The following is a 13,718-nucleotide window of genomic DNA, read 5'->3' as shown; positions in this document are numbered from 1 at the left end:
AGGGATCTTGATTGCCAGTCCTCTCATTTTCTTTAAAGAATCACTTGAAATTTAAAACAAACAATCAAACAAACCAACCCTTTCAGGGAATCTCAGTGGAGAGCCCCTGTGTTAAATTATTCATATATATATATATATATATTTAGCATATATATTTTAGCTCACTGTTTCTGAAAACTAAATAAATTCAAGAGAAAAGGCAATTTTTACAAGATCTGCAAAATAATTAGCAAATAGACTTTGCAATTTAGAGTCTAATTTCTTTCAAGAAAATAAAGTAAAGAGTAAGGTTTAAGGTTTCAATTAGGTCCTGTTTCTAAAGCCATTATTCTTCAATAAATTGAAAACCAATCTAATCAAGCATTCTAACTTTAATCACTCACCCATCAAGCTCAGCGGTTTCGATGTAACAGAGGCCATGTGGCTCACTACTTGATAGGAGCAGCAGATCAGCCTATTTTGAAAAACCGTGACAAAGAATGTTTGAGACGGGAAGATGGGTTGAAAGCCTTCTACGCTGCACCACACTTCCACTACTAATGAGCCAGCAGAGCCTTGGCAAAAAGTGAGAGGTGAAATCCTGTTCCATCTCTCTGCCACAGACCCCGGATCAAACCCACCCTCTACTTCCCCGTCCCTGCTTTGCACGCCCTTGACCATCAGAACATAAGCAAGGGCAAGAGACAGATATATAAAGTAACAGCCACTTCATTTATTATTTTAGTAGAAATGTATACAATTTATATACATATATATATAATTTTATATATATTTATAGAAATATATCAAATCCTATTTTCTTGCTTTGATAATTACTAATGGAAAATATAAAACTTCCCCCAATAAACAGGATAACTGGAAATACTTACATGCACATATTTTAATTCCTTAGTTATCAGCTAAGAGCAGGAGGCAGACAAAGATGGGGAAAGACAAAAATGAAGTAGGAAGAAGAAACTAAAGAAAAAAATTAGAGAGGCAAGGAAAAATTAAAAGGAGAAAAAGATTAAAGGGAAAACAAGATTTAAAAAATACACAAGAAAAAAGAAAAGATGGTGGGGTATAAGGAAGGGGAAAGAGAAGGAAAGGGGGGGCTAAGCAGGAACACAGGATAGAACAGAAAATGCAGTCAAAGTAGAAACCATTCAGAGGCAGGTAGCTGGTCTTTGGCAGAGATTAATTATTCTGTTCAGTCATCCATCCGTGCTTTGGAAACAACCCATTTTGATTCAGTTTTAGAATTCTGGCAGCTTTCTACATTGGAACACTGCGTCTTTTAAATTTCAAAATTTATTTCAAAATAACTGTTTTTTTTAATAAAATCCCAAAAGATGTCAATGTCTGAGAAGAACTGATAAAAATTTTAGCAATTTATTTTGACCTCTTAGCCTAAAACTTCTCTAGCTCTGTTTAAATGTATAATTAGCATTCCCAATCTATAAACTTTTCTTACTTTTGTTTTTAAAATATTAGAATTGTGTCATTCTCAAATGCTGGAGGTTGAATTTAGAATCAGTCCACTCATTTCACTGTCTCGAGCTCTTAAATTTTCAACTCAAGAACAGGCGAGGTGTATGGGTGTGGGGGGGTGTGTGTAGTTTTGTCCAAGTTGCAATAAAACAGAGCCGAAAAAAACAAGTACCTACAAGCAGGCCCAAAAGGAATAAATGGCTTTGCGCTATCAAGGCTTTTCCTCAGCTCGGGATGAAAGAGTCACAGGCGCCTGTTACAGCAGAAATTATTTACTGGCTTATCACAATGTGACCAGAGCAAACGCACTCTGAAGAGAACATGTGAAGAGCGGATGCCACTGGAGCCCAAAATTACACACCTGGATTTTAAAGCCAAAAAAAAAAAAAAAAAAAAAACACCTTAAAATTTACCTTGTTTCATTTCTCACAGTTAAATTCCAGTGAATACAGACAGACCTAAGCGGTAGAGCTTCCTGCTCTTTGGCCTATGCTTCTCCTCTCCTGAGTTTTACAGGATCGTTTTAAACGAAATCCAGAATTCTCTAATTCCTCTCATCTGTGATTAAAAACAGTTATGAAGTACAGAGAAAGGTACCTATTTGCACCTGGAGTTGCTTTTCTTCAAAACTCTGCCTAGTAGGAACTATCCAATGTCACTGTTTACTTTTGAGCTCCACTGCCTTAACACATAGTTTTGGTAAACAAGGGGAAGATTTGTTGTCCACAGTTGGCTCAAAACATGTGACTGAGCCACCACTGCCACCTGGCGACTGGATTCCTTCCTGACCGATGACTCAACTTCCTAGAGGCAGAAACTGAGACCAGAAAACCCCGTGGGTCCTGGGCTGACTTCCTGCTCTCTCTACACCATGAGTACCGGGGACTTGTACCTTCCCGCCTCTTCCCGTCACCTCCATTGTCATCGTTCTCTATGTCCTCTGAACCCGCCTTCTGTTTTCCCACTCCCTGCTCTCTGCCCTGCCCTCCCCTCACTATTCCTCTCTTCTCCCTGCCCCACTGCTGAACCTTGGTATTTCCTTCTGCTAACTTCGCCCGTCAAGTTTTTTTTATTTCATTACAGATGAGGAGTGGAAGGGTGAAAGGGCAGGACCTCCAGAGGCATCCAGCAAAAGTGGTCGGCCCACTCATCATGCTGGCCTCCTATTTCCATGTGCACTCAGCAGTCATTCTGGGAAGGAAGGCAGGAAACCTGCAGCAACGGCCTCGTGACTCCCAGGTTGTCCTTTGCTTAGAAGTTCAGGGAAAGGAGTGGAGCAACACATGCGTGGTCCTAGGGCCCATCAAGCCCCATGACTCTGTGAGTCTCAGATCAGGCCTCTTTAAGCTGATCCCTTCCTTTCGTATCTCTCAGGGAACCTAGTTCCTAGTTGATCCAGAAACTTGTGTTTGAGCTGTAGGTGTTACAATAACAATAACCAATATTTGGTGAGTACTTACTATGTGTCTGGCACTACTCCAGTAGCCTTCCTGCACTATTTTATTTAACTCTTACAGAAATCCTGAAGGCAGGTGGTGGTTTTAATCTCCCCTTTACAGATGAGCAAACTGAGGCCCAGAGAGGTTCAGTAACACGTAGTTAAGTCGGGCACCAGGACATGAACCCAGGCAATCTAAAGCATATACTGCCAGGAGTACTAAATTGAGTGAAAACTTCTTTCCTTCAAGTACTGTATAGTTTAGTAAAGGCAGAACATGATGAGGGTCCTGAGGGTCTTATTAACAAAGTGCTATGGGAGGAATGCAAATGAGAAAGAGAGTATATCAGGTTGGTAGTTGGGGAGATCTAATGGAATATTCTGGATGGAATGGAGGGCAGGTCCCTCCAGGCAGAGGAGTTAGCAGGAATGAAGCACAGGGAAGGGAAAGCAGGACTACTGGAACTCACAGGTGGGCTAGGCAGCCGCTAATTCGTATGCCCATCTTCCTTAGACTCCCCCCTTATACTGTCTTCTGTCAGTCATCGGTGCCTTTTACCCACGCCCTCCCAGGAAAGGCTCGGCTATGTCTCCCAAGACTCAAGTAATGTTTTCCAACACAATGCCCCTTCCTCCACCTTCCACAGGTAACACGAAGCCCAGGCAGCAACTTCATGGACACCTGAAACAAATACACCAGCCAGAGGAACCTTGAAAAGAATCCACTGAACATCTCTGAGTCCTCAGAGCTAAAGATGCTGGACTCATGGGTTTACTAGACATAATTAATGTTTGTTGAATTAAAGAGCAAATGAAGCAAAACCTCAAGAGATGGTAACACCTAAAAGCTGTACAATTCTTTAAGGATTTACAAAACACTCTTACAAAATTGTCATTTGATTCTCTCCGCAATCCCGTTAAGGGGTAATGTGGTTCCCACTATGAAGATAAGAAACCTGGGTAGGTCATCTCTGGTCCCACAAGCACTAGATGAGCTAAATTAACTCATGTAACATCCACAGTCTTTACAAAGAAACGGTGGAAGTTTCATCACATCTAACTGAGGAGCCCAAGGCTCCAAGAGATTGAACTCATGGCCATATGGAGCTTAAAGGGCAGAGCTGGAATTAGAACTCAGACGCTATCTGATATACGCTATAAGATATACGCTATCTTCTGTTAGTGACAAAATCACTGGAATACATCTATGAAAAACAGAAAGCATTTTGCTTCGTTGATTTTCAAAAACCAAAACTACAACAGTGAAAAAATATTGGGATTCGGTTCTATAACCTAATGGAAAGATAAAGTTATAGAATTAGTTGGAACACCATATTTGGATCTCCCTTCATTTTTTAAGCCATTCTCACACACAGAATTCTTCTTTATTTTCTTTATCATCTCTAATACTATGTTTTATTTTTTGGTAGAAAAATTTTTTATTCTAATGGAGTCAGGAGCAGCATATGGCAGAGGGAAAGAGTGGGGTTAAAACCCAGATGGCCTGAGTTTAATTCCTGCCTCTCCTATTGACAAGCTATTTGATAGCACTGTGACTCCATTTTCTTATCTATAAAATGAGAACACTAATAGTACATAACCTGCCATCACTGGACTAATGTGAGGATTAAATTAGTTAAGTCATATAAAGACTTTACAATATTGTCTGGCATGTGCATGCAGTCATTAAAGGCCAGCTATTATTACCATGATCTTCATGACCTGGTGTCCCAAGATCTACCTGGGTCCAACAACTCTGAAGTGTCTCTTTTAGAGACCGGGGATTGAGCTCTCTGTCAGCCCCTGCCAGCTGATGACAGGGAGTAGGAAGGTAGATTCGTAATTCCAAGTGATTACAGCCATTCACACATAAAAACATTTGCTTGCCCTTGAGAATAGTTTTGTAGGTGCTGAGTAGCTACACATGGAGAAACTTTGAATGAAGTGACCTAATCAAGAGGCATGTTCCGCCATTTGGAGCACTCCCTACCACACTTAGCCAAAGATTAAAGCAACACAGCTATAATTGTAGGAATCAGACAGAGATCAATGGAGATAAAAATATCACCTTTGTTACTGATAAAGGTGTTGGAGACCAGGCTCTAGGTCTGTGAGCAGAAAGGACTTGCTAATACTTCACCCCTGTTAGACAGAATCATCTAGCTCAGAAGCTGGAAGCTCTTAACCTCCAATCTGCTCCTGTAAAACTGATATTGTGAACAAGCAGGGCAGAAAGTACTCTCTGCACACAGACAGCACAAAAAAAAAAAAGGAAGGAAGGAAGCACCAGGTCATGCACACAACTCCCTGCCCCCAAACTCAACAATCAGAGAAGTCACTCCCAGGAGAGGGGAGCAAGCAAGGGGGTGCAAGACACTGTTATTCTGGGGCTCTCCCTCCATGTGAAAACAGGAAGAATGGGACCTAGGGAAGAGCAGTGAATAAGCATTTCCACGCCATCATGTAGCCACAATAAAGAGGCTACCTCTACACTGTCCAGTAAGGTAGCCACAAGTCACACATGGCTATTTAAATCTAAATTCATAAAAAATAAACAGAATTTAACATTCAGTTCCTCAGCTGCACTAGCCACATTTCAAGTGCTCAGTATCCACGTGGTGCTACTGGCTGTTCTGTATCTGAACAGCACAAATATAGAACACTTCCTTCACTTTAGAAGGTCCTATTGGACAGTGGGGATACATGGATCACTGACTTCTTGAAAACTCATCTAAGCATGCAATTCACTTTAAATTAGTGCTAATGATGCACCCATGGAACCGGTTTCCTTCCACCTGATGCTCGCACTTACACTTGACTTCCATGCTTCATTCCACAGAAAGATTTTCAATAACAAGCAAGTATGCATGCTATAACATAGAAAACACAACTAAAGGCCAATGGAAGTGCAAAGCAGAACATCCAAGAGAGAGGGCAACTGGGAGCACAGATATGCAGTCCGTGAGATCCTCGGAGTTAGGAGATTTGAGACACAAATTGGACTCCTGCCTTTATGGGAATCACCCCAGAGAATCTGATAAATGAACATAAAGTGAGTTCAATCTGATATTTACCCGTTAGAGTATATCCACAGAACTTTTGAAAGACATTGTTTGTGCTGAATACTTGAGGCAGAAATTACCCAGCGTTGCATTGCCCCTGACGTATTCAGTTCCAAATAAAATAATAGTTAAATGTCTGGAGTACTTTAATTTTTTGATAATTCCACTATAATCTAATACTATGTCTGGCAAAAACTGCCAAAAAAATTTTTTGAATGCATATATCTTAGAATTCCACATATGCCCATTAAAAAAACATTTATCTGCTTAGAAGCACCAAAACTTTTTCATTGTGATCATTTTAATTGAAAGTAGAACTAAAATGAGTTATATGGGGCCGTTTATTCAAGCAAAGAACCCTGAATATATGTGATCTTTTCTTAATTACAGCATATAGATCTGTTTATTAGTACCCCATTGATTCAGAACACCTTAAATTTTCGAAATTTTTATCTACTTTTGTTTCTGTCTTCTTTCCTACAAAAGATTGATATTAATTCATTCAACTAACATTTATTAAGTGCCCCCTGTGATCCAACGTGGTATCAGGTGTTGGAGGCCAGGCAAAGCAATGTGCTCTTTGCCTGTAAGAATCTTGTAGTCTCAGCTCAGAGAATCACAGCAAGTAAGGGCTGAAAGGGACCTCTGAGATAATACGGTGGTCTTGCACCTACATTTGACACATGAAGAAATAAACCAAAGGCAGAGGGGATAAAGTGCTGTCACTGCAGGAATGGAGCAAAGACTCCATTCTCATCCAATTCCCCATCTGGTGCCCCTACACTGTATCTTACACTAAGCCTCCATCTTTCATACAGGGTCTGTCCTTCTAACAGATGCTACCCCCAGTGTACTGCTCCTTATCTTTAATGAGCTGGAAAATAAGTTGGATAAGGTATTTAAAATTGTGTCCAATGTAAAAGTAAATAGATTATGAGAACCTGGCAGACTGTCCCATGTCTAAGGAACCTAGGTTACAAAGCGTGGACTTTGAGACCTCAGTTTTGGCTGCAATGACATCTTTTTGCTTATTTTTGGTTCTCAGCTACTTTACAAAGAATTGAGGTTGTCAGGGAAATAAGCACTTTTCTATTTAAAGTGTGAACTCTGTTTGAATGGCCTGTCCACTGAATAGTCAGCCGCCTTAGCGTGGGCTCTTCCAGAGAATCAGTACATACAGACGATGCATTAAGGAAAGAAGACTGTTTCTGAAAGTGAATGCTTAAGAATCTCAACTGAGTTGTTCTTGCAAATAGATCTTGGGGCCATTTGCTTTTTCCTATGGGAAAATGTCTCAAATTTAATGATGAACACAACTTGATAAATAAAATGGCATTAACACAAAAATTATCGTAAGTAATCTAATACATATTTGACATAAAGATTACAATAGTTTGAATTTTAATCTCTGATCTGGATGGCTGTTATAGCCCTACATTTTATATGAACTATAGTTTGGTCCAAGTATTTTAGTTATTGAACCGATCCCTTGAATGTCATTAAGGAAACTGTAACATAGGCAGCTTGAGAATATAAATTATAGTGCATTTGATATACAAAATAAAACCTCATAAATAGCATTTATTAAGAACATTCAAAAGACATTTTCTGACTGATTATTCAGGAAAGAGTATCCATTTTCTCTTTCTCTAGCTAATCATTTCTTCAAATATATTGCAAATTAACAGTATTAATCCCATTATTAGGGGACAATATTCAAACTGTGTGAGAAAAAAATATTTTTTAAAGTACTCTGGGACATTTTAAAAGCTCTTATTTACAGCAAAGGATTGACATCCTAATTTTAAATCTTTCTTAACTATTAATTTAAAAGATCCCAAAGGAAATAAGAAGGTGATAATCATTCAGCCTTATTAGAGTTACTATATCATTAAAAGTCATTAGTCAATTAATTTTATTTTTAAAAATTTTATAATTGAGACTTTTTACTAATACATTCTGATATTCCTTCCTTAACTATACTAAATTAGTACAGATTTACTAAATTTGCAAATATAAATATTTTATGTACATATGCTATTTTAACGAGGTAAATTCCTTAAATACTAAATACTCACAGCAACAAATTGGTTATTTTCTAATTTAATGATGTCTCCCACTTTGACATTCATCCATTTTTCATTCTGGAGTCTAAGAACAAAAACAAAATTAATTTTTTTCAGGAACAAAGAAGAACAATGGAGCATCATGACAGAAGAAGCAGATAAAACTTCTTTCTAGACTCTAAATTCAAAGGACCTTGTATATCCAGAAAGAGAAAGAAAAATACCATATGAGATCACTCATATGTGGAATCTAAAAAACAAAAACAAAAACAAACAAACAAACAAAAACAAAGCGTAAATAAAGGACAGAAATAGACTCACAGACAGAGAATACAGACTTGTGGTTACCAGGGGGGTGGAGGGTGGGAAGGGATAGACTGGGATTTCAAAATTGTAGAATAGACTACACTGTATAGCACAGGGAAATATACACAAAATGTTATGATAACTCACAGAGAAAAAAATGTGACAATGAGTGTGTGTATATGTCCATGAATAACTGAAAAATTGTGCTGAACACTGGAATTTGACACAACATTGTAAAATGATTATAAATCAATAAAAAATGTTAAAAAAAAAAAAAAAAAAGGACCTTGTATAAGTATAACAAAGTCTTTATCAGAGTGATGTGGGAACTAACGCCCCGAGAGGTCAAGGGATTTGCCCAAGGAAACCTGGGGCTAAACTCAAAAAGCCCAACTCTTGGCTTTGTGCTGTTACCACCCAACAAGGTGCCAGTTTTTTACAACAGCTGTTAACACTTACTTGCATATCCTTGGTCAGAACATTAAAAAAAAAAAAAAGCCAGGGGTGGGGAGGAGGGGAATATATTCAGTCATCAACATTCTTTTCCAACTATATTCATAAGCATAGAAACATCGCTGTTGTTGTCTCAGAAGTCTGCTTAACTGGAGACAAGACGTTAAGGAGGAGACAGGCAAGGGAGAGAGTTCAGGGCTAATATTCAAGCAAGAGGAAAAAGAATAAAAATTTCAGAAAAGGCAAGAACAACAATAGGTGACAAAAGGAAGACTGACCCAGAAAGATCACCTACAAGTCACCCAGAGCACGCTGGCCACAGCACAGCTTGGTGGCATTCAAACAGCTAGGACCAACAGCTCAGAGCTAAGAACACGGCCAAGATGCTGCACTGTTTTTTTGGGTTTTTTGGAGGCACATGTATATAATGGAGCCCCAAGTCTACCCTTGGTCAAATTCAAAAGGTTTGTGACAAAAAGCTATCGTGTCTCGTTGGTCAGGCCCCGCGGGGCTATCTGGAAACAAACCACCTGTGGCAGTATCCCTGATGCTAATCATCCCTTCTGAAATTCCCTGAAATGTAAACCAGCTTTGTTTCCCAAGTTGGAAACCCTCCTCACACTTCTTTCTCAGTGATTCCCTTTTAGGAGAGAAGGTTGGGACCTGAGAAGAGTAGGGCAGGTTCCCCAACAAGTTAAAGTGGGCAGGTTAATTTCATGGTGCAGTTTTTTAAAAACAACCTAATTTACTTGTTTTATAAGCTGGAAAACAGTTTTAAATATTTATACAACTGTGAAATATGCCTCACACTATCAACCCTGCTGGGTCATTTGGCTTAAACAGTCAAAGAATTTTTCTTTAATACAGATCCAAGTACATGCTGTTCTGGAAAGTTTTCAATCGCAGCATTTTCATCTCCAGCCAGAATTCAATCATTTTTCCAATGCCATACTTCTCTGCACTTTATCTAGTTCGATGAAAACAAGAGAACCTAGGATGCCTTTAAATCTCATTTTATTTATTTTTACAGGTACAGACAGATTATGCACGGACTTATTTCTTCTGGGGGTATCTTCTTTGGAGCATTTGTAACCTTCTCAGGGGACAGCATCTCAGATAAAAGACCATGTGAATGGACCAAGACGGAGTCCAAGTCTTTCGTTACAGAAACTGCACCGCTACTGAATTGCCCCAAAGTTTCTACTGAAAGTGCATCTGCTTCTAGGAGAAGCTGAGATGACACTAAGTCTCATTTCCAAACTCCTATTCCTCCTACCTGTATACTGTAAGTTCTAGGAAGGGACCACATCCTACCTCTTGCATCCAAATGTAAAAATCAACCCAAGTGAAAAGGAAACACTACAGGATCTCTTATACATTTTTAAATGCACATCTGAGTTAAGTCTGCACAGGTAAGTAACAATAGCCACTATTTAGGGGAACAAACCAAAACCTGAGTTTTCTTACTTAAATTCTTACTTATTTTTCTCAAATTTAGTATCATAATATTCCCCTCAGCCCCATAAAAACCAAAACAATTGGAAAGGTGTTTTTAAAGGTCTGGGGGTATCCATGGGAATCACCTGAATTAACTGCTACACCTGGAAAAACATCAGAATAAAAATCTCTTTAAGAAAAATATTTACAAAGCCTCACAGCATGCAAAGAATCCCAATAAGGAACAATCTGATATGCTAAACATAACATTCTATTGGGACAATACAGAGGAGTGATAAGGCAGAGAAAAACACCTTTCCTCGTGCTCCTCCTACCCACACCCCATTTGTATTTTACCCTCTACTTTCTAACTTCTTAAATATTTCCAAAAATAGAAAAACACTTAGAATAGATCATTTGATCATCCTTTACTAAGATCTCATCATGAATCTGCTAATGTCATCCAAGAGGCCAAGGAAACAGGGAATACCTGTAATATGATTTACGAGCCCAGGCTCCCTACTTCATCTTGCTCTACTCCTTTTTCTCTCTTGCCACCTGCCTGCCCTCTGCCCAGAACATACAGTTAGGATCTCCGCTTCCCAAAAGGCTCCTTTGTAACTCCAGGTATCTTCCAACACCTACTCTATCCGCTCCGCCTATCCCAATGGAAAGTCCTTCCCTAAAGAGGAACACTCCAAATACTTTGCTTCCAAAGCCCATGACTAACAGTATGTGAAATCTTAAAAACTGTCTGGCACGTGCATGTACAAGTTTCAAAGGACACATCAACTCTGTGGGCGATGAGTTATAGAGAACTTCACCAGACAACAATGTAGTTTGACACATTTTTCTGAACTTGAAGCAAAGTACTGTTGTGAAGATACCCAACCAAGGGATTTTCCTCACAGGAAATATTATCCAAAACTAATTAGCAATCTGGCAAGAACCAGCAAGTGGTCTTCCCTGGATGTTGACCCTGACCCTAGCAGTATCTAGCTACCTCATCAGTAATGTACACAACCTACTCACTGACACATTTGTCAGATTTGTAGACAGAGTCCTACCGAGAAGAGCATGACCCTTACAAAGAGAGATTATGATAGAAAGGCATCTTATGACTTGATGAGGTTACCAGAAACTGAAAAGGAAGTACAAAATAGATTATTTTAGAGTCACAACACTCTACAGATGTAATTAGGGTTCTGAAGGAAAAGGGCCTGGAGATACTGATAAGCTATATGCTGTGTGTGATGTCTTGGTTAAGCTTCTTATTTGAATATGTATCTGCAGAGCAATCAATGTGTATAATATAATCAGAGGTTTTTTTTTTTTAAAAAAAATGTCATTTCCTACTCTGTCTTACCTGTACTTAAAATCTTAACTGTACCTAACTAGGACCTCAGAGACATACTTCCATGAGCACTAAGGGTCATAGTACAGAAGTACCCAAACTCACTGAACAAGAATAAACTGATAAAGATCTGCAAAGGAATTTAAATCAAATATATTTTAAATCCCACCATTTTTCTTTTCCTACTCACAACCACTACCACTGACTACACGACATCAAAGACATATTAGCAGGACTAGAGGGACAAATAGGAAAATTTCCTTTAAAGCTCATCTCCAAAATATTTCTAGACTTCTAAGATTTTAGCTTGCATTTTCTCATCATCCTGGAACAACAAAAACAGACGCTCCCTGGCTCTCCATGTGTGGTGCAGCTGTTCTCAGGGCTCATGGTTGAAGCAAGTTTGCAATGGAGCTCTGAGGGGAGCACAGGATGGCCTCACGGGCTATGACAATGACACTGGTCCATAGACTCAACATCTTCAAACTTTGTTTTTACCTTTGTTAAGAAAAAGCCCTCGTGCGAGGGGAGGGTATAGCTTCGTGGTAGAATATGTGCTTAGCATGCAAGAGGTCTTGGGTTCAATCCCCAGTACCTCCATTATAAATAAATTAAATAAATAAATAAACCTAATCCCCCGGCCAAAAAAAAAAAAAGAAAAGAAAAGCCGTCCCACTCCAGTAGAGGATTTGCAGTACATAAATATTCTGAAAGGAAGTTAATTCATGTAATTGCACTAAATCAAGAAATTCTAAGATTTTAAAATATGCTTCAATTTTCAGTATCATCATGTAATTGCTTCAGGTTTTGAAATGAACATACATCTAGCTGATGCTTCCTTGAACCAGATTTTTCAAAATAGTTGGGGTAGTAAGTTAGCCTTTACCTATGTGAGCTCACAAGCCAGTCACTACATAATAAACCAACATTCAAGAAAAGGACTCATAAAATTTAAATTCCAAAGGTACTACCTACCTAAAGAAAAGAGAGTGAGCTAGCACCAATCATGCTCCATGTCACTGCGCCATTGGCTCCAGAGACTTGAAATGATATATTTACCTCGAGCAAAATACAAGCCCATTGCTAAAACTTAGGGACAGAAGGAGGAGATCCTCACTGGTCTTCTCCAGGCTCCTGTTATCCTTTCCACAATCTAATGTCCCTGATTGCCCATTAGCAACACAGATTCCTGAACAGAGGACTTCCCCCAAAGCTACAGAAGCGATGCTGGGGTACTAGAGACAGAAGATAAAAAAGAAGGGCAATATAATTGATTTCACTTCATTTACCATACAATCCACATACATTCTTCTCAAGCCTACGTCAGATCTATAACACGCAAAAGCATTCCTCTGCTCACGCAGACTTAGTCTCATTTAGTGCTAACATATTCCAGGGACTGTGCTGATCCCTTCATGTATAGGATTTTTGCCAAATAAAATTGTGACACCCAATTAAATTTGAATTTCAGATAAACAACCAATAATTTTTTAGTTTGTGTCCCAGGTAGTATTTGGTATATAGTTACACTAAAATCTCATCACTGTTTACTGCACTTCAAATTTAACTGGATGTCCTATCCACACTTGCTACATCTGGCAATACTATTCCTGTATCTTATCTCATTTAATCTTCCCAGCAACCCTAGGAGATAGATACTGTTGCTACTCCCATTTTAGCAACTTTACTCAGACTAGAAAACTGAGGTTCAAAGAAATTAGGACTTTTATCCTATTGTGCAATATATATCAAAAATTTAAACACCCACATACTTTGACATTCCACTTTAAAGAACTGATCATACAGGTGCTCAAAGATGGATGTACAAGGATGTTTTTGCAGTATTATTTATAACAGCAACCTATGAGAAACCATCAGTGCCCATCGGTAAGAATTAGACAGATGTACCAGGATACGCCTATCCAATCATGGCTCGTCTACTCAATGGAATACAATGCAGCCACTAAAAAGAATAGGATAGGTCTGTATATGCTGATATGAAATATTCTATAAGTTACATTATTAGGTTGAAAACAAACAAATGCAGAACACTACATATGCATGGTAAGACTTTGTTTTGAAGCATAGAAAATTTCTTGAAAGACACACAAGAAACTGTTCAGTCGTTGCCA

At 38.8% G+C, this 13,718-nt stretch overlaps 1 protein-coding gene across 1 annotated transcript in view; it reads right to left on the bottom strand.

The window, feature by feature from the left end:
* ATP8B4 (ATPase phospholipid transporting 8B4 (putative)) overlaps positions 1-13,718 on the bottom strand; it is a 193,063-nt gene that overhangs the window by 109,004 nt on the left and 70,341 nt on the right. The window contains exons 5-6 of the mRNA XM_032481217.1: positions 8,049-8,121; positions 384-454 (exon numbers count right to left, since the gene is read on the bottom strand). Coding sequence (XP_032337108.1) covers positions 384-454; positions 8,049-8,121 — 144 coding nt within the window. The remainder of the gene's footprint in view (positions 1-383; positions 455-8,048; positions 8,122-13,718) is intronic.

This window comes from Camelus ferus, chromosome 6, assembly GCF_009834535.1.
Source record: "Camelus ferus isolate YT-003-E chromosome 6, BCGSAC_Cfer_1.0, whole genome shotgun sequence".
Taxonomy (NCBI): Eukaryota; Metazoa; Chordata; class Mammalia; order Artiodactyla; family Camelidae; genus Camelus; species Camelus ferus.
Note: the sequence above shows the minus strand (reverse complement) of the source record. Positions and strands in the feature narration are given on the sequence as shown.